Raw genomic sequence first — 21,213 nt, 5'->3', positions numbered from 1 at the left:
TCAGCTGAGAGGAAAGTGCTAATTTATTAACCGCCGTGGAGTTGAATGTTTTGAAGGCTGCCGTAGCACAGTATTTTGTTTCCTACCTTTAATATTGCTTGTAAAGGGTATCAGCTTGAATGAGTACCATTTTCATGCGCTAGTGGAACCTCTCATGGGGATATCTGCTCATAGCTGAGCACCTAAATAAGCCAGGCAAGGCAGACAAAGGCATCGTGTGGGTGACTAAAGGCAGCAGCTGTCGGTGCCTTATGAAGGAGTATCCAAGCTTGGAGTGAGAGGAAGGCAGGGGCGTTTAGTGCTCCAGTGTACCCAGCTGTTGTGATGTTAGAAGTTTTCTGAAGGTCGCTCTTAGCTCCAGGTGAGTCGAGTGATGCAGTGCAAGGTGAGTTTATTCTATTTAACCAACATTTAAGGGAGGGATGTGCATAGTGACCACAGCGGAGCTTTGAGATGTCCTAGTGGACGTACTGAGTTGCCTTTTGATAGGACCTACATTGTGGTTAAACTCTGATCTTCAGACAGCATTTGAATAAAAAAACCCCAATATCTAAGTGGCCTCACAGCTTTCTAGCCGTAAGAGGTGTAAGCAACAGCACTGGGCAATTCAAGACATCTAAAATGGGCAGATTGGTGCTGAGTGTGTCTGCCTTAGGCTGTTGTATCTGACTGCATCTCGCAGAGCTGCAGCAGTGTACACGGTGTGGCACGCAGAGCTGCTGTTGCGAGACTGCTTGTCCTGACAGATTTGAAATAGGTTCTGTGTGTTTCAGGCGCTGCTGTGCCAAATTTGTTTCCCTTTGTTTCACTAAGCCTTTGGGCTGGTGCAGTGAATAGCTGCAGAGGTGTTTTTTCATAATGCGCTGGCGGGGGGGGGTGTGTGGGTGTCCATAAGCCAGCAATCCTCGCCCTCCCTGCTCAGTGGGCCAGACTGTGGCTAAAAGCAAAAACCTTTTTGCTCAAACCTCAGACAGTGGTGTAAGAGTTTTGAGTTGAATTTGTGATGCTAGCAGATACGGTCACAAATCTGGGCATCGTTCTTTACTATCTGATGGGAGAAATCACTCACTTTGGGGGTGTGTGGCCAGGCATACTTCTCTTCTTCTGTCAGGCATCATTTGGAGCAGTATAGCTCAAGCTGAGGGTGTGCTATAAAAATACATGGCCTGTTTGCTGCACAGATGTTTCCATTGTGAGCTTTTGATGCAGAGGCTGTTCTTTGCAAGCCTGTGGTGTCTGCCCTGAGCACGTGTTTACTGTTTCCTAGCTGCATCTTTTGCTGCATGGGAATGTTCTCTGATAAATATTGGGTCTCCTCCTTACAAATGGGGGTGGGCCTTTTAGAGCTGATGGGGATGCCTTCTTGTTTAGCATGCTTGAAAGGGAGAGAGCAGCCAGATTGCCCTCCGTCCTCCAGGACTTGGCAGGGGGCTGCGTGTTTTGAGTGTGTTTGGCAGAGTTTTGGTGTTCTGACTCAGCAAATGGTAACAAAGGGAGGATGGCGAAGCCTTCCTTTATTCCATAATCCTGTTTGCTTTTCTGGAAATCGGCTATAGCCTCAGAATCACTGACTCAATTTTTGGATCCTATTCTCATGACAAAGCGGCTGTCTGGTTTAAAACAAGCCCATTATAAAAAGGGTGCCTCAGATCCTGGCTGTTTGTAACAGCTTCTGACGTTCCTCCAGCACTGGGGAGCTTGGCTGGAACGGAAAATGTCCAGAGCTGGAACCAAGGTAAGTTTATTTGCAGCCTGTTCATGATTGTGGCTAAGAGTACAGAATTTATCAGGGATAAGCTGTGGAGAAACTTTGATTTCTTTGTTCTGCTGACAGCTTCACCCTCTGTCAGTGTGTCAGCAAGAGGAGATGCTTGGAATCCCTCTTCAAATGGAGGGAAACTGAAGCTGAGCCCTGCCTAGTCTTTTCCCAGATCTTGGCTGTTTCCTATAGGTGTGGCTCAGTGAGAGGATGGAGTTGAACACAGTGACTGGTGAAGGGATATTTTAAAATGCACCAGGATCTGATGCCTTATAAATTGATGGTGGAGGCTGCTGTGCCAGCAGTGAATGTGACGAGCTGCGTTTGCAGAGCAGAGTCTCATGGAAGGCTTCCTTGGGAGGACCCGGGTCCCAACACCACTAGCAGCAGCCGTTGCATCCCCCTTCCATGGTGGAGCAAAGGGTGTGCTGCGACAGAAAGACACCTGAGTGATGACCATGTCACCCTGAGAGATGCAAACCAGCCTTCCGATTTGGTAGAACCAGCAGAGATGAATTTAAACTGGAGAAGGAGGTAGATTAGAAAGCTCAGCTACAGCTAGAGTGGCATGTGTCAGCTGAGGATCCAGCTCTAATGCTCTGTTCTTTGGTCACGAAGTTAGCAGAGCTGGGCTGGTTGGTCACGCAGACCTTGTTGCAGGGTTGGGACTGGGCAGGAATGAACAGCTGGGAATGGAGGGTGAGAATTCGGGGCTGGCGGCCAGTTTCTCCTGTGAAACGTTAAACAACCGTTGAGAGGTTGTGGACAGGTGTACATGTTTTCACTGTATGAGTTTGGCTTCTGGGTTACGTTCCGTTTAACCTGTGGAAACTGTAAAACCCAAGGGGGCAGAGGGCTCAGAAGCAGAGTGGTCTTGTAGGCACTGGCTGATGCTGTGGAAGATCTGGATTCAGTCGCTCTTTTCCGGCTCCTTTCCTCTGTGATCTTGGCTGGAAGTCATTTGGCTATTGATGAACAGTCTTTAGAAACCGAGGATGGTGTGTGCTGCTGGCTGTGAACCTGGTGGCTGGCGGGTTGCAGTGGGATGGTCTTTACGTACCCGTGCGTAGGGAAGGTGCCGGGGAAACGTAACTGATCCATGCTGGAGTCTTCTATATGTTTGAAGATACTTTTGACACGTACTGCCCTTACCCCTGCTGAAAGCCATGGCCCCTTTGAGCGTGCTGCAGGGAATTCGTTGATTATGCACTGCTGTGGTGCAGCAAAATGTCCAAGAGAGTTGTCGCTGAAAGAGCTCAAATCTCCTCTTTTCTCTGTGCTGCGCTCATCTAGCACATTCCAGGGAGAAGAAAAGGGCAAAGGAGAGAATTAAACACAATTTCTCACAACATAAGCAAGCGATCTGCCCCAGGAAGGGGTCGCTGCCCCCATGCTACTTACTCAAAAGGCAGTGGGTGCTGCTAGTGATTGTTTACGAGTTTCCTTCTAACAGAGCTGCAGGTGGGAAGAGGTGTGATAGCTGCTGTGAGGTGGCCAAGGGAGTAAGAGTTTTACAGTCCTGTGAGGAAGATCTACTATGGCAAATCTGTTATCTGCCAGGTAAGCCCCCAAAAAGCAAAGTTTGGGCAGCGAGCAGCTAATGGGTTAGGACTGAGAGCAGAGCAACTTGGTGGCTTTGGTGAAGGAGTCGGAGTAAGATGCGACTGGAATGGACTGACGAATCCGGGATTGAAATCTGTAATTCACCTGTCATTGTCCTGCAGGTGAAAAATGTCCATCTGGTCTGTTTGTGCCTGAATCGCTGGAGGAAAGCTGAGAAGCGCTGAGTGAGGAGGTCTGAAATGACCGGAGGGTGTGCGCAAAGGGCTGTGGTGGGGAGGGGGTGGGCAGGAGCCCGCTCCTTCAGTCTTCCTCTAAGTATAGAACAACGAACGACAGTTTTGGTTGGTCACTGTTGTGTGGGAATGGCCGTACTCTGGTTCCGCTCTTGGATTTCTTTGGCTATGTGGCTTGATAAGCACAGGGAAAACACCCTCCTGGGAACGCCAGGTAGCTCTGTCAAATTGAAGTTCAGTTGTGTTAAGCTGGGTGGGGAAGGGACATCAAATGAGCTTTTTTGTTACAAAATTAAACTCCGACTGAACCAACCGCATGCACAGTTGCTGTGGTAGGGCAGCACTGGAGGAGCTGGCTCTGCTGGATGCCAGCCATGGAATCAAGGCAGCCTGTGCAAAGCCAAGTCCAGAGGTGACGGAGACCTGTTCCTCTCCCACCGCCAGCCGCCCTGCTGTGAGGCTGGAGGAGGTGCTGCTCTGCCCGGGCAGGGTGCTGCCTGCTGAGACCAGACCTGTGGGCTGAGATCCAGATGTGTAAACCAGCAGGGTTGTGGCTGGCAAGGGCTGACCAGCATCGCTAACTACTCAGAAGTAGCGGTGCGGGAAAACAGGAATTGGAGGTTTTAGTGCACAGCTTTTACGATCTTTATTCACTTGCTGGAAGGGTGGTGGCGATCTCCCAGCTCTCCGTTGTGCTGAAGAAGGGAAGAGCTTGCTCAAGAGGGAGAGACGTGAGGACAGGTTGCTTTTCGATGTGCCGACTACTTTGTGATAGGAAATCAGTCTCTTGGAAGTAAGAGGGAAATAACATTATCCTAATAAAGGTTTACTAACAAGCCACAAGACCAACAACATAAATCCTCTGGCATGATACCTGGTCAGGCTGGCGGGACACACTGACCATCCAGCTCCAGGAAAACTGTGACTAATTTATTTTTTAACACAAAGTGAATGAAAAAAAAAAAAATAGGGAGGGGGTTGTCCTAGATTTGAGTCTATCTCCTGGGTTGAAACTGTGGCAATGAACGGTATTGTCAACAGCAGTCATGTTAGACCAATACCAGTAGCCGAAGTACAACCAGCCAGGAGCAAAAGGTGGTCCTGTGTCTTAATACTCAAGCTATGGAAAAACTGTGGGGAAAAATGGATTACAGAGTACTACGTGTTAGATGTTTAAACCATTGTGGCCAGAAAAATTCTCTCCAGAGCAATTGGGGGAATTGGCTGAGGTGATCTCAGATGCTACCAAATAACCCGGCAGCATGTATGGGGCTGGGGTGGTACTGGAAGGCTGGAAAAGGTGAAATGTCTTGAGTACGTGGTGCATTGGATCAACCAGCCTGCATATCAGCTGGTTTGATGCAAGGCTCTAGAAGACACTGAAGTAATCAAACTCCTGTTAAGGTGGAAGATGGGCTAGTAATTGGGTGCAGCTGAAAGGGTTTTACTGAGACTGGTTCACATCAAACTAATGTAATTTTGAGCATGGTCTGGCATCACAGTATCATAAACCAACAAGGGGTGTAGTCAAAATAGACATGCTGGTTTGGGAACCCTTATTGCAAAAAGCAGCTCTTGATCAGTGTCATCTGGAAGGATCTAAAAATGGGGCTGAAAAAGGGAGTGCTCTGGGTCTAGAGCCTGGCAATATTCCCACAAAGAGTTTTTTGAAGGAAGCACGTGTTGTCTCTCCAGGGCTGCCTGGGTTGGTGATACCTCGGGCGAGAGGAATGGGATTTGCTCACCAGCTCTCAAGACCATTTCAAAACAGGTTGTGATCAAGTAGGGAAGAAGTGTCCCTAAGCAAAGTGCTTTGCAGTCAGCTGCCTGGCCGTAGAGCAGGTCTTGGGAAAGAAATGTGACAAATTGGAAGTGTCAGCTGTATCGCAAACTTGCAGCAACCAAAGCAGAAGCGGCCAATTGCAAATGCAGTCCTCGGATTTCCAAAGAATTCTGCTGTCCACCACGTACGTGGAGCAGCACTCCTTTAGCTTGTGGCACTGGTAAAGCTTGCGTGATGTCCAGCTTTTGGCACTGACTTTTGAGAAAGCAAGCTGTGGAGTGTTAGAGTGGGAACAAGGAGGACGCTCGCAGGGCTAGAAGATGTGACCCAGGGGAAAAGCGACCTCACCACCCCCTTATCAGTAAAAGTCTAACTGCAAACACTCGGTAACGAAATGCTGCTTAGTGTAGTCCATCGACTGCTTATAGCTCCCTTGGTCATTGTTTAGTAACTACTGATCTAGAGAAGGTGGGAGGGAAATGTATTAATAGTGTTTTGCTGCAAAGAGGACAGGGAGGGACTTCACCAGGGGAGCTTTGGGTTGGATTGGGACCGAATCAGGTGCTGGGCAGGGCAAGACATTGGTGGCAGCTGTAGGTGTTGGGGCCAGGCTGGTGAATTGGCTGCCACGGTGAGCTGGGATGCAGTTGATCCTGCTCAGCGGTGGAGCTTGAGGAGTTTTTGACATCCTGGGGGCTCTGTTTTCAGATATTTCATGCCATGGTACAGCTAGAATATGGATGCAGACACGTGCCGGGGGACGAGGAACCTCCCTGCTTTCCTTTCTCTGCTTGTGTTTCAGGTCACCTTCTATGAAGACAAGAATTTCCTAGGCCGTTGCTATGAGTGCGACAGCGACTGCCCCGATTTTCACACCTACCTGAGTCGCTGCAACTCCATCCGTGTGGATGGAGGCACCTGGGTGGCCTATGAGAGGCCGAACTTTTCTGGGAACATGTATGTTCTGACGCGTGGGGAGTACCCTGACTACCACCACTGGATGGGCCTCAACGACCGCCTTGGCTCCTGCAAAGCCGTCCAGATAGTAAGTGTGACCTCTTCCCGAGGGACATTTTAATTGAAACACCTATCGTTAAAGGGTTTCAGCGTGCTTGTGGGTGGCCTTCATCCTCCTGGAGACCTGCGGGAGCTCCCTTGGAGAGGGTGGCTGTAGGGGGTTTGCTCCCGCAGTCCTGCTCTGGGACCGGCAGGGCGTACGGGGGGTGGAGAAGGTAAATCTCTTCCACTTCTGGCTGCAGTGGGGAAAAGCAGATCCCTTTAAGCACTTTGTAGGTGAGTTTCCACAAGAACAGCAGTTTAGTTTTATCTGCATGTTCCTCTTGGGACTTCAGGGTTGCACCGAGGTTTGCCCCTTGCTTTCCCTGTGGTGTGCTGCCAGCTGATCCAAATCGGGCGGTGGGCACAAGGCTTGCAACAGTGGGATGTAGGTTGTGCAGGAGCACTGAGAACAAGGAGCAGTTTGCCCCTCTAGCAAGCCAGGGCTCCCTTCTGATACAGGGAACTGAATCCCAGCATCACCAAGCCCCTCTGGACATGGAGAGAACAGCCCCAGCAGCAGACCTGGAGTGACCAGGAGTAGGAGGGATGCCTGAACCCCTCCCTGGGCAGCCTGCTGTCTCCTGGTATTAGGAGCGCACGGGGCAGTGCATGTCTCCCCACTGCAGCGCAGGAACTGTCCTCATCGCCCTCCTAGCTGATGATGGTGAGATGCTTCCGCAGCCTCTGGCAAGCAGCTCTCCTTCCACCCGCAGGAGGTGGGATAAATGTAGGTTGACAGTGAGCAGCATTTACACCTTGTGGAAGCGCTGAGGGGGAGAAAGAAGCAGAGGGGACAATCTGGGTAGCCTGTGGGGAGAAGCACCCTTTAAAAGTGGCAGGGATGGGAGCATGGATGGAGTGTGGATTGGGGCTGAGACACTGCGTGCTGCTGCTGCTGTGTTCTTGCCAGCAGTGGGGCAGGCACCGGAGATCTGTGCATCGCTGATTTGAGTAGCACAGCCGTCGATTCCTGTTGCGTGGAGCAGGTCTCACAGCTGAGAAGGGGTTTTGCTTTCATGTCTGGAGGTCTGTCGCGGCTTTGAGCCTGCTCTGGGTTTGAGCTAGGTCTAAATCCCTTTGCACAGGGCAGGGAGAGTTTCCAGCCAGTTCAGAGCACTGATCTGGCATAAGAGAAGGAGGCAAAACACGTGGGAGCTGTAGCAGCAACACAGTTTCCTCCGTCAGGATGAAATGCGGAGGCCTTATCCTGCACGTGCACCTGGTGCCTGACTACCCGTGCTGCGCCCGGGGAGGTTGCATGGGGACCTGCAGCTCGCAGTGCCCTGGAGAAGCGTCGGATCCGAGAGACCCGCCGAGCCTGGCTGGGGCTGGCGACAAGAGCAGGCTGGGGCGGGTGGGGGAGGCGGGGGAAGATGGTGTCCAGGCAGCTGCAGATTAAAACTGCCGCAGAGCCTTCAGGCAAAGCAGCGCTTCAAATCACAGTGGAAAATACCCGTGCTGTGTTTGCCTGTAATACAGCCCAGCTGGGGTCACCAGCTCATTAAACTCCTCGTTGCCCGGAGGAGCGGGGAGTGGAGGGGGTCCTTCTCTCCTTCTCATGCTCACGTGGCGTGGCTGACGGGTCCCAGCCAGCAGCGGGACTGGGACGGAGAGCCCAGTGCCTGCTGTCGTGGCCTTACCCCTCCCTGCCCCCTTCGTCCCTGTGACAGCGGGCCTGCGGTGGGGGTTTGAGCTGAAACTGCTCTGCTCTGCCTTGATGCTTCTGTGCACGCTTTGCACGTGATGCTCAGTCAAGATTTACCCTGGTCGCCTCCCCGACACGCTTTTGGGGGCTGACGTGAGCTGTTCAGCCCTGTCCTGGCACGCTGTGGGGGTGGTTTGTACCTGACATGAGTCTAACCGTGCCTCAGCTCTGCTCCCATCCGCTGGGGACACGTCGGTGTCTCCCCCCAGCCCTCTGCCATTTTCTCTTCCTTTTTTCTAGCCGAGTGGAGGCCGGGGCCACATCCAGGTCTTTGAGAAAGGAGATTTTGGTGGGCAGATGTTTGAAGCCACTGAAGACTGCCCTTCTGTCATGGAGGAGTGGCACATGCGCGAGGTCCATGCCTGCAGAGTGCTGGAGGGTGTCTGGGTTTTCTACGAGCACCCCAACTACCGGGGCAGGCAGTACCTGCTGCCCAAGGGGGAGTACCGCAAACCTGTGGAGTGGGGAGCAGCGAGCCCCGCCGTCCAGTCCTTCCGCAGCATCGCTGAGTGATACAGCCCATTGACTGGGCTGCCAGAAGCCATCAATAAAGCAACTGAGTCGCTCAGCTCAGCTTCTCCTACTTATTCCTGGGGTCTGTGTGCGAGTTATCCTGCCCTGGGGGAGCCGGTGTGGAGCTGAGCCTTGTCTAAGCAAAACACCCTCCTTGCCAGCCCCAACTGCCTGTCTCTGCTGTCATCCCCTTCCTCCAGGCTGTCCCCTCCCTTCCCCCCCATCCCACTGCCCCTCTCCAGGGAAAAGCCATCCTGAAGCTGGAGCTTGTGCTCTAGTGGAGCGGTGGGACCACCCATCCCCAGGGCTCCAGTTTTTGGTGCTGGCTGTGGGTGGCTCAGTCTGTCATGACCTTGTAGAGTCCCCGCTTGCTGTGTTGCTGCTCCATGGTGGCTCGGGAGAAAGGGCTGCTGGTGGCTGGGGAGAAGGGATGAGGTTTACACCCATAGCGTGTGCAGCGAGACCCCCCCGGGGGAGCCTGAGCGGGCAGCAGACGTCCTGTTGCCGAAGGAGCATGTCCATGTCCCTCGCGTGATGCACGAGGCAATGGGACTGGGGAGGAGTGGAGGTGAGAGGCAGGGGCCCCTGAGCAGGCAGGAGGGAGATGACTGCAGTCTCAGTGGGGGATGCTGGGGACCCTGACAGCCCAATGTGTCAGGCACAGGGTGGCCCTTGGAGGTGTGAGACAAGGGGTCTGGCTGCTTTAAATGGGACTAAGCAGCACATTAGGCTGGGCAGCTGGTCAGAGGTGGCGAGTGCCTCGGAAAGCTGCTTTGGGATGGCAGGTTGCTGCTGAATGATCTCAAAGGGCAGGAAGAGGTCCCCGGGCACCTGAGATGTGCACAGAGCAAAGGGGGCTGTCAGGCTTCCAGTCAGCCCAGTCTGCTGCCGCCTGCAGCACCCCATCTTGCCCAGTGCTGCTAGATGTCAGGCTGGGTCTGCACTGTCACCGTGTGCCCACACACAGCCTCCTGCACAGGGATAACTGATGTCCGCTGCGCAGGGCACTCTCCTCCCGGGCACCCCGGGGACCCACAGCCTGTTTGCATATCGAGCCAAGGGGCCTTGGGATAATGGTGCTGGACGTAGGAGCAGAACCCTTCTAGCCATGCTCTGCAGTCTCTTCCCAGTTGATGTATGAGGTTATTATGGAGCAGGGAAGCAGGTTAAGTGATGCTTGTCAAGCAGCGGTGCTATGACCCCCCGGGAATGCAACCACCGGTGGAGAGTGGGAAGAGGCTGCTGAGAGGGGCAGCTCCGGCCTTCTGGGCTTCCCCCAGCACAAAGGTGGGCTGAAGAGAGTTGCCTTCCTCCTCCTTCTGCTGTGACCCTGCAGTTCATGCCCCACCCCCCAGCCTGAGCTCCCTGCCCTGTTTCAGCCCTCTGCTGCAAAGGGTGATGCATCCTCTTGACCAAATTCCGTCCCACCTTGCCTTTCTCATCTGTCACCTCTCCATCATGGGTCAGGAGGGTGCAGACAATTTGGCATCATGGTTGGGGCTCAGGGTGTTTTCCCCCTAAAATATTTCTCCAGGACCAACCAGCCCTGCCAGCATCTGGCTCCAGCTTCCATTTCCCCCCTGGCTCCTGGCAAAGCTCTCCAAGCACCTCCAAGGGCTGCTGGCTCCCACCTCTGCAAGGCACCAGCCCGAGCATCACCTGGCTGCCGTTTTTTGTGGGGAGCCGGTTGCTATCCCTGTTTTGGAAAGAAAGTCTCCTGCAGCTGGGCATGCTCTGGCCAGTGTGTTTCCAGCCATCTCCCACCCCAGCTTTGAGGAATGCCTGCCGGGGCAGTGTGCTTCCCCATCCTGTGTCCCCTGCAGTGGGATCTGTCCCACCCTGCAGTGGGTGCCGGCGCACGTTTGGGGTGCTACAAGTCCCATGGCTGCTGGTGTACATCCACCCCGGCGCATCAGGGGAAGCAGACCTGGTTCTGGTTTGCCCTTACAGTAACATTCCCTCCCCGTGTCCTTCCCTTACACTGCTTGATCTACCCACTGCAAAAACACAATTATCCAAACTCTTTCCCCCCCGCTCCTCTGGCTGGCGCTTGCCCTCTGGTGTATTTTGCATTGTGCCCTGAACGTTGGCAACCAATGCAAATAACAATAAAATATGCTAGTTGGGTGGGGTTTTTTAATATTTTTTTTTTATTTTATTATTCTTCTAGATTACTTTTTCCATTGGGGGCTCCCTTGTCACGGCTGCACGCAGAGCGGAGTGCATATGGATATGAGCGGTGGCGAGAGCAAGCGGGGAGTGCAGGCAATCCAAACCCAGCCTGCTGATGCTGTTTTTTGCTTGACAGCTAATTTCCATTTTTCAGTATCAGGGGGTCTGCTCTGGTAATTGGCATGCAGATTGTGTCTGATGGGCCTGTTAGACACGAGAAAAGACTCTGCTAGTTAGAATAAGCCAACCCCAGGCTGATGGATGGGGTGTAAGGAGGTCATTGCGAGAGAGAATATACAGATGCCCGCGCGCACACACACCTACGAAATTTCACATTTTGTGCCCTCCCCCCACTCCTACTTTCTTTATCCAGCAAACTCTAATCTATCATATTTCATTGAGACAAATCCTGCTCCATTTCTCTCTCTTTCCTTTTTCCCTTTAAGGGAAATGTGATGGAACCTACTCCTGGATTTAATAAGAAGATGGTGCGGCGTAGCAGGAATTAAAACGGTGCCATGCTTCATTAGCAGCTGGGGATCACACGAGCTGGCCCAGATGTTAATTACACTTTGGGAATTAATTGGTATAAGGCATTCCTCTCCTCCGTCTTCGGTAATCCGGTGGGTGTGCAAGGACTTTGGAAACAGAGCCTGCCAGGCAAGCGTCTCCCCTCCTCAGCCCATCCGGCACCGGCTGTGACTGAGAAACACAGGCTGGCTTTGAAATCCTGAAGTCACCTTCATTTCCATCCCCTTGGTGCCCAAAGACCCGCTGTTATTTTCTTCCTCCCTGCACCACTCTTCTCCAAACTTTTTCTCCAGCTGCTGGGGAGAAGCAGGTCCAGGTGGGACTGGGGAACGGTGGGAGGTAGCACCCATTTGGAGGTGCCTCTTAAAACTGCCTGTTCCCAGGGGACCCTCTACGAGGGCTGGTGGGATGGTGACCTCCCTTTCCCCTGCTCCCTGACCCATCCTTGCTGGCCCATCCCTTCCCTCCAGTTCTGGGTGAAGACCCATCCTGCTCCCTCAGCCGCACAGGAGGGCCGCAGTTCTCAAATGAAAATGGTCTCCAGTTTCTTCCCTCCCCTTTTCCACCTCGGATTCAGGCTGGTGAAATGCAAAAGCTGCTAAAAAGCTGGGCAGGGGGGGCTTTCTGCCAGAGGACAGGGATGATATGCTTGGAAATGAAGAATATTCCTCTGAATGCTGCCAATTTGTTCCTTTTCTGAGCTGGCTGGTGGCGGCCCAGCGTGGGGCACGGTTATCTCTGCGACAGAGCATCACATCTTCAGATTTCTGCCTAGGCTAGGAGAGATTGCTGCATGATCCCAGTGGGACAGTTGTGCTGAGCTTTGTCCCCCCCTCAGATTGCTCCCAGGCCCTAATGACGTGAGCTTGCTGGCACTGCAGCCGCAGCAGGGCTTGGCTGCAGCTCTCGCCGTGGCAGGTGTGATGCCATCAGCCCACGCTCCTGTGTTTGCCCTCCTTTTCCAGGTTTCCCAGCAGTGATGCACCCAGGTTGCAGTAGAAATCCTCCTTGCTGCTTGCTGTGGGCACAGCCTGAGCTTTCGTGCTTCCCACAGTGGTCCTCAGGGTTTTGTGGGTCTTCTCTTGGTGTTGCTGATGCTCTTCAGTCCTGAGGCATCAGCAACTTGACGAGCCTTTCTACTGCCAGCAAAGGTCATTAATGAATGAGACTCAGCAGTGTCCCTTTGGGGCAACACTTTATTGCCATTTGGTTCCCTTGGAGCCCTGCTGCTTTGGATTCTGGGTTTCCCACCATCTCCTTGCTGAAACCAAAGGCTCTGTAGGTTCAGCCACTGCCCTAGACCACACCTGGGCAGTCTCTGAAGGTCCTCACTCGTGCTTACAGCACATACTTTGGTTTTGCCAGTGCAACCCTTCCAGGTGTCCTCTTTTCCTCTGTTTTATGTGCAACCCACCCGCTGGATCCCCTGTTGACGGCAGCTGAAATGTGAAGGTTGCACAGAGCAAAGCATTACAGGAGGTGATGCTCAAGGCTTTGTCCATCTCGCTGTGAGCTTGTCAGTGGAGTCTGGCCCAGCGGTGGGCGTGCAGAGCTTTCCAGCTGTGCACAACCATTGCAGTGGCAGACCTGAGCTGCTTCGTATCTCATGCACATCTGTGTACACACATGGATGTCCTTGGAGGCCCTTCTGGCGTCTGCTCACTATCCCTCGTGTCCTCTCTCGTCCAGACGTGCTGGCCATGTGCGGGGTTGGCCGTGCCCACGAGCGGGTGCGCAGGCAGAGCTGCCTCTCCGGGACGTGCGAGGGGTGACGAGGGATCGGCACCAGCACCCCAGCCTGGGGCTGCGCGGCTCCCCTACAGCTGCAGAGGGACACGAGAGGAGAAGACACTGCCCAGGGCATCAGCCTTCCCTTTGACAGTCCCCAGCAGAGGGCAATAGAAGCAAATGCAAGAGACAAGCCCTTGCAAGCAACGTGCAAGGGGAGCAGTTCTCCAGCCCGCGGACCTGCCGGCAGCGAGGCACCGCAGAGCGGTGCGGGAGCGGTGTGAGGGGGGGGGGGGGGGGGGGGCGGGCAATGTGCAAGCGGAGGGATGTGCGGTTGAGGGATGCTTGAGAAGAAGGTCGAAGCAAAACAGAGTGATTCAAGGATAATTTGGTCGGAGTTAAAAGCAAAACAATGCTTTCGTAAGCCCACAAGTAACTGCTTTGCGTTTAGATGGAGAAGGAAGGGGAGAAGTTTAACCCTTTTCTTTAAACTTTCTTCATTTTAGGTCGGTTTTTATGTGGAGAGTGCTGCCTTGACAGGCCTCCAGAGAATGGTGCTGGAAGGACAGGCTCTGAGAGTTCCCAGCACTGATTATATCCCACCCGCTCAACTTGTGTGGCTGAGCTGAGCTCAGTTTCTGGGTCTCTTTCTGGATGTTCTGGTCTCTCGGACATCAGATTCCATGCGTGCCTGGAGGCTCTGGGTGCAGACCTTTGTCCTGACCGGAGGGATGTGCAGGGCTGGGGCTGGCCCAGCCTGGAGGCTGCCTTCCTTCCTGCAAAGCTAAAAGCACAGCAGGCTGCAGGGGGGAAGCAGCCGGGAAGAGGAGGGCAGAGCATCCCTTCCACCTCTCCACGGCTGGACCAGCTTGGGCGAGAGCCTGTGTCCTGCTTGCTGCACTACTGCTTCCTGCACGCTCCTGCCTGCCTTGGCAGGTATTCACATCTTGCAGGTTTCCTACATGTAGTTTTTCAGCAGATGGTGGTTTTTTGGTTTTGTTTTTTCTCCCCCCCTCCCCGCCCCCAAGCTGCTTGGAAGTACATGAGGATGTTTTAGCAAGGAAAGATTTCCATGGCAGCAGCACGGTCCTACAGATGCCCTCCCAGCCAGGACAAGACATCTGCACAGACACTGCAGGAAAGTCTTTCCTGGCAGTGTTCCCACCTGGGTGCGGAGCTGAGACCTGGTCTTCTTTGGGGAAAAACACGATTATTTGAGAAGAAAGGGGAAAATCTATGTGGCAGGGAGCTGGGAGTGCCAGGGAGCAGCACCCTGCCTGGATGTAGGGTGCCCAGGACGGCCAGACACCCCAGCAAGGAGCTGGGAAGGGTATTTGGGCAGAGACCCATACTGTGCTGCTGCTGCTGCTGCTGCTGCGGTGTGGGGCTGGGGTCAAAGCCTTGGGGGACAGAAAGTTTTCTGGGGAGTCTGGGGTAGGCCTTTTGTCGAGATGCTGCTGCTTGGAGACGGCATAACCAGAGTCCTTCCATAAAGGAGAAGAACCGAGGGGGTCCCACCAGCTTTCCTCCGTGGAGCCCCCCGATCCACCTCATTAAACCCCTCCTTGCTGAGATGAGCAAGGCGCAATCTCCCCATCTCAGCGTTATCTCCCCATCGGCCTCTTCTCCTGCCACGCTTCCAGATGCTGCTTATCTCCTCTCACCTTCCCCAGAAACCCGGCACGCTTCTCCCACTCCCCCGGCTGCAGGCAGAGACGGCTGCCCGCGCCGAGACTCTCTACCTGTGATCTCCCTGGCTCTTATCTGCTGCCGGGAGTTTTGATTCAGCCCCCGGCTCAAAGTCAAATGGATTTCTGGCAGGGCGAGCACGGTGAAGGTCGGCAGCAGGGAGGCAGGCAGGGACCACGCTCTCCCCCTCCGCCCCGCTTGAGCCAATTCTCCAGGTAGCGCCTATCCCCATTTATTCTCCAACATTATCAATTACATTTGGATTATTATTACTCATTCAAGCCAAAGTGAGTCGCAGACAGCTATTTCCTAATGGGGAAATGTTACAGGCAACTTATTAACGAACAATGCATCATTAAGGGGGGAGAGCTTCAAAGGCTCATAAATGCATTTCAAAGGATACAATGCGAGCGGAGCCTGCAATCGCATATCTGGGGGACATGGGCAAAATTTGTGACAAGGAATATACTGGGCCCAATGTAATTAACTAATTCTCGATCAAAGGGGTTTTAGAACTGAATGGTCAGGGAATTCAATTATGGGTTTCCTAATGAACCACTGTGTGCCAAGGCAGGGGGATGTTTTCTCCTGGAAAAGCAGGGCTGAGGATCAGGACTAGGATTTCTAGGGTGGTTTGGGATGAGAAGCACCAGAAAAGCTCATCCCAAGTGGATGTGGCATGGGGGGACAGAGCACTGCACTGCGGAGGGAGGCACCAGCTAGGTCCCCCGTGACAACTGTCTCGGAGATGGCCCATAAGGTGGGACGCGTTCACCCTGCACCTGATTTGGGGCAGAGCAACAGCTCTGTTGAAGCCAAGGCTGGTGGAAGGGGCTGGGGGATGCAGGTCCCAGGAGGGCAGGATGGCTGCCCTGGGGCGGGCGCCGCCTCATCACCTCCCGGGAAAACCTGGGCAAGGGAGATTTCCTCTTCTGCTTTCTGAATCCAGCCTCTGGTAAAAATAGTGTTGCGCTCTGTTTATGAAAGGAGCATCTTCTAGTCCTCCACTAGTTTCTTTTATTATAGAAAGTTGGTTTGCTCACTTTACAAAGGGAAATGTATTATGAATTTTCCCTTCATTCTCCTCCTTTTTTTTTTCCACGTTTAACAACCGATTTGTGTGTTGCATGAAAGTTACACAGTTCTTTAGATGCGTTTGCTATTTTATTTTCTTTCATTCAAAAATATGTCAGTAATCTTTTTGTTAACATGAAAGATAAAGGATTAGTAATGCAAGATGCAGTTTTCTTGTAACCTTCTTGAAAGCAGACTATAGTTTCTTATCTGGCTCTAACATTCATTTTCCTGAAATGAAAAAAAAAAAAAAGGACTTCTTAAAATGAAATAAACTATATTTGATTCAGACGAGCAGCGCTAGCAAAGAAAATTATTGCAGCTGGCAGAATGGAGAAGCTGCACAGAAGTCCCTCTGCCACAGCCGTGAGCGCTTTCCAAGAAAACAGCATACACGTGTGTACATGTGTGCACACGTGTGCATAGTCTGCACGGAAAATGCTGCCAGGAGAAAGCACCGTGACCGAGCCTTGTGTTGATTCACAGCATATCCCAAGAGCTGGCTCCAGAAGCCATCACGCTTGCCTTGGGGACACCCAGGCAAGCGTGGAAGCAGGACCCTGATGGCATGTCCCAAGCTGGAGGTTGGCCACCCATTGCCTCGGCTTGATGCGCGTTGCAGACGTGCAGCAGTGGGCTGCCCGCCTGCTACCCGCTGTGCGTGCCCCTGCATCCCTTCTGGCTTTGGCCCAGAAGCGCTTGGGAGCTGGGGTGTCTTTTGGGCCACAACTGTGCTGGGTGTTTTGCAAACCCTGAAGACTACAGAGGCCAAGAAGGAGGGAATCGGTGGATTTTTATATGCTGATGATCCCTTGAGGAAGGTTTCTAATGGAGCTCTACATTTGAGGGAAGGTTTTCTCTGGCAGCAGCTCACGAGTCTGGCAGGTCACTGTGGTGGTCACAAGCACAGCCCCAAACCACCTGATGGGCTGGGGTGGGTGGCAGGGTGCGACCCATGTGGGCAGTGCCCACCGCAGCCTCCTCCTGCTGCTGAGCCCAGGCACGGTGCTCTAGCTAGGGCTTGCAGGCAGGGCTGTGGGGTAAAGTCACTCCTGGGCCTCTTCTGGGCTGCCCCTGCCATCCCTGTTAAACTCCAGCCATTGCCATCTTGGCATCTTCTGCTCACGGCTCATGAGCAAACAGGGTTTTGCAGCACTGACAGCCCCTGGTTACTCATTTGAGCGATGCTGGGTCTCCAGGAGGTCCCACCTTGTCATACTCCACCTGTCTTGGCTGAGAGCTTCCTCTCCTCCCCGCCGGCCGGGGATAGGAGCTCCTGCTTTGGGCTGTGCAGGCTGGTGATGGCAGGTAGGGAGGAAAAGATGCAAGAAAACACAGGGAGGAGAAAAGAGAGATGGGGACAGTGCGAGGGGCTACCAGAGACCAACAGGTCTTCGAGCATCACGTGCTGAAACAATCAAGTGAAATCTGATGGAGTTGATGTCTTTGTAGACACGGAGAATGAAAGCAAACACAGGGTGAGCAGGGGCTGGTTTTCACAGGACCAAAATCCTTTGGTTAAAAAAACGCCTCGGCAATAGCAGGAGAGGGATGCAGTAGCCCCGGGAGAGGTGGTCCACACAAGTACTCCAGGATGCCGCCTGCCCCTGCCCACCCTGCCGCCGTGCTGGCTGCTCTCCCACACCGGCTGCCCTCTGCCACCAGCCTGGCAGCTCTGCGAGGGTTAAATCATTATATAAAATGATGGATTTCTATAGCAATTAGCTAATGGGTCCTCAGCATGTAAAACAAAGTACTTGCCCCCCATCAGGTGGATTTGGTTAATGTTGAGCTAGCATAATAAGAAGCCAGTGTTTATAACTTTGTTTATAACCTCATTTGCAGGGAATACTTTGTTTTGCTCCGGAGAAACTTGATATTTTCTATTGCTGACAGAAATAATGATTTCTGTCGCATACAACATGGATTACATTCTACTCCCTCTGCAGGGCTTAAAAATAACAAAAAAAAAAAGAAAAGAAAAGAAAAGCATCAACTTTTAGGCTGAAATCTTCACCTTTAGTGTTTAATGAGCCTCTTGTCCTGTGCTAACAGATCCATGGTTTCATTTGAGGAAAAGTGTGTTTTCATTTCAAAGGAGCCCCCCCGCACTGACCCAGCCTTCCCTTCCCCCCTCTCTGCCCCAGCACACACGCTATTTTAATATTTCATATATTTCATAAGCTTTTATGCCTCTAAAAGAGAAGTGAATTTGTGGAGAGTTGAGCTCTCCAGAGCTGTACTTCAGAGCTGGGAAGTAATTCAGGGTGAAGCCTGTATTAATCTCAGGTGAGAGAGATATTTAAATTCAGGCTACCAGTGTGAATATAAAATGGGGATCTCTTTACAAAAATTTCAAATTGTAATATGCAAAGCTTAAAGAAAAGAAACCCCAAGGGAACAGCTTTCTTCTAGAACATTTTGTTCCAACCATCATCTCTTTACCTTTATTTTTTTATTTAAAAACCCTCCCTTTGCCATTTTGTATTTTTAAATTAAATCTTTCAGTTTTTAAAATGAAATTCTTTATTGCTGGGAGATGGTGGTTGGGGGTGGGGGTGGGTGGGTGGGGAACATAAGTGCCTGTCTGTGAAAAATGGTGCATGGGCCCAAATTTTAGCTGGAGCAGAAGGAATAGTGACCAGCGGGGAAATAAAGCCCTGCCTGGTCGGTGCCTCATGTCGCCAGGAACGTGGGGCCCCTTGCCAGCTCCCCACATGGGGGATGCTGCCTGCACCCCGCTTTTGGGGCAGCTGCCCCCCCCTCCCTCCCCCCCCAGTCTCTGCCTGTAGGGAGGGGAAGGCAGCATGGTGACGGTGACAGTCCTGCCGTCCTCCTCCAACAGCCCCAGGACAGCGCTGGGCTGAGCTGGTCCTTCACCACCGGCGCCTGGCGCACGTTCAGCCTCCTCCTCCCAAGCAGATAAAATGTTAATATTGATTTGTGATCCTAGGCAGCGGACAATTTATTTGCGTGCATTTTGGTAGGGGTGGGGATCAGCTCGCAGAGGTCTGTGCCCGGCGTGTTGAGCAGCATCACCCAAACCCCGTTAGTACCACTCCTGGGAGAGCCCTGTATTTGGATCCATGGCAAAATCCTCGGGCTGCAACCAGCTCCCAGGTCAGGAGAAATGGTGACAGATGACATGCTATTATCAGCTCTGTCAATTAATTAAATTATACATTATGCTTATGAGGGTGATACACTGAGCCACTCTAGATTAAGTGTCTCAATTAAGTCTTTAATTTAGATTTAATAAGTAAGTTATTATATGTTAATAAAAGATCAATTAGTTGTTAAAAGAGCATTGATCCAGGTACAATAAGTGTGTCAGGGAGACATCAGGCTGACATTGAAGAGACTGAGCAATCGCGTGCACAACATGTGTACAATTAGGTTTTTAATACAGTCAGACTGGAGTGGCACGGGGGCATCCAGCCGGCGCTCAGCCTTGGGTTTGGGATGTCGAACAGAGTGAAACCCGGCTCGGCCCAGCTGTACGGGCTGGGACAGCCAGGTCAGACCCCATCCTTTGCTCTCAGCGAGAGCAAGTGGTTCCTCCTCATGGGATGACCCCAAGGAAGGACCTTCCATCAAAATTGGAAAAGGGGTGTCTCCAAAACAGCTGGATTTACTGCTTGCTCCCATATAAACTAGGCGTCGTGGTGCCTTTCCACGCCGGACACCCCTTCCTCTGTGACCCCCAGCTGAGCCCACACATTCCCATGGGGAATTTGGGGCGAGTGCGGATGGTTGGGAGCCTGTGGCTGGGCTTCCAGGGGGAGGGGAGGGAAGCGCTGGGCTCCAGAGGAGCCAAGATTTCAGCTGAATATGGATGACATCATTATATGGGTGATCCTTTCAGCAACAGCGAGCCGGGTTTTAAAGTAGCGACCTACAGCATACAAATGATGGGTTTAAAGGAAATAAAAGAAGAGATGATTTGAATAGCATACATTTATAGAAGAAAAGCCTTCCCCCCCCTTCCATTTCTAATATCTTTCTACGGGGCAGGCGCTATGCATTCGAAAAGAAATTAAAACACTCCTCCTAAATACACTCCAGGCAGTAACAATGGCAAAGTTAAGAAGGTTACGAGACTTAGTCGTCCCAGCAACATGTCATCAAGTTGAAATGAGCAGGAAACACAGATAACGTAAGAAAGAGGAGGGGGAAGGAGAAGAATAAAACCACAGGAGGAAAAATGCCAAGAGATTGAGAAAGAAAAGGGAAACCCCTTTTTATTTGCTGTTTCGTTAGGATGAATCTGATTTTATAGACTCTAAAAGAGGCTAAAATATAATCTCCTTTTGTGTAATGCGTGTGTTAGGAAAATGTGTCATCAGCAATTCTTCTGTACACCACAGCAATATTCAAAAAATTAGCAGGGATATTCAAGTCGAGCGACAAAGAAAAACAAACAGACGACTCACATTTCAAGCTTGAGCTGTCATTTAAGAACATTTCCAACTTTTTATTAACCTTTTTGATTGTCCCTGATGGTTTCTTTCTGCTGCAGCAGAAAAGCTCTGAGTTTCAAAAGGAAGACAAAGCACACGAGAGAGAGAGAGGTCTGAGATGCAGCTCGATCTGCCAAGCAAGCCCAGGGCTCTCCCAGCTCTTCCACCACGGCAGACGTTTGTGCTCGGTGCTGTACGTGGGCACGGGGAGAAAGCACCCTCGCCCTGTGCGGTGTGACGCCTGGCAGAGGACAGAGAAGTGGTGAACAAAGAGAGACGAGAGGCTCATCTGAGCCATAAACCCAGATCTGTCCGGTCAAACGTAGGCTAGTTATCCTTGTTCCATGCACCAGCCCAACGCCGGCACGCCAACACCAGTTTGCTTCCATTTTACAGGGGCAAACCCAAGTGTCACGGGAGTCTACAGCGCTTGGTGGACACCTCTGCAAAGCCTTGGGGCTGTGTGTGGTGCTCGCCAGTGCCCACCACTCCTGTGTCCTTCACATGTACGTGGGTCTTGGGGTGCCCCAGAAGAACACGTGTCCGGTTGTTGACTTCATGCTGGCATGTCACCCTGCCGTTGAGGTTTGATCCCTGGCTAGAGTCACTAGGCAAGGCTTTAATTAAAAGTAGTAATCAATCAATCAATCAATCAATCAAGTGCTCAGCCTCATCTGTGATTGCTGCAGGAGACTTGGGGCTGCTGAGAAGCTGGCTGCTTACTTTACTCCCCAAACAGCACACTGGAGTGGTTGGTAGCTACTTCAGTTACGAGGGGATATTGATACTGGAATAAATGGGGCTGAACTGGGAAAAACTTGAGCGGATTGCCAGTGACTTTTCGATCGCAGAGCAAGGGAGGCTGTGGAGGAGCCCCTCTAGCAGTGCACCAAGCACAGCATCCCCCAGACCGAACCCTTCTTGGAGAGGAGCTGGTTTTACGC

General features: G+C 52.2%; 1 protein-coding gene across 1 annotated transcript; it reads left to right on the top strand.

Annotated features, from left to right (window-relative positions):
• Positions 1-48: 48 nt before the first annotated feature.
• CRYGS (crystallin gamma S) lies at positions 49-8,670 on the top strand. The gene is made up of 2 exons (XM_056358047.1): positions 49-6,383; positions 8,343-8,670. The coding sequence occupies exons 1-2, from the start codon at positions 6,075-6,077 to the stop codon at positions 8,613-8,615; spliced, it is 582 nt and encodes a 193-aa protein (XP_056214022.1). The 5' UTR covers positions 49-6,074; the 3' UTR covers positions 8,616-8,670.
• The last annotated feature ends 12,543 nt before the right edge of the window (positions 8,671-21,213 follow it).

The sequence above is a fragment of the Falco biarmicus genome, chromosome 13 (genome assembly GCF_023638135.1).
Source record: "Falco biarmicus isolate bFalBia1 chromosome 13, bFalBia1.pri, whole genome shotgun sequence".
NCBI lineage: Eukaryota > Metazoa > Chordata > Aves > Falconiformes > Falconidae > Falco > Falco biarmicus.
The sequence above is the reverse complement of the archived record's forward strand: the minus strand, read 5'-3'. Positions and strand labels throughout refer to the sequence as shown.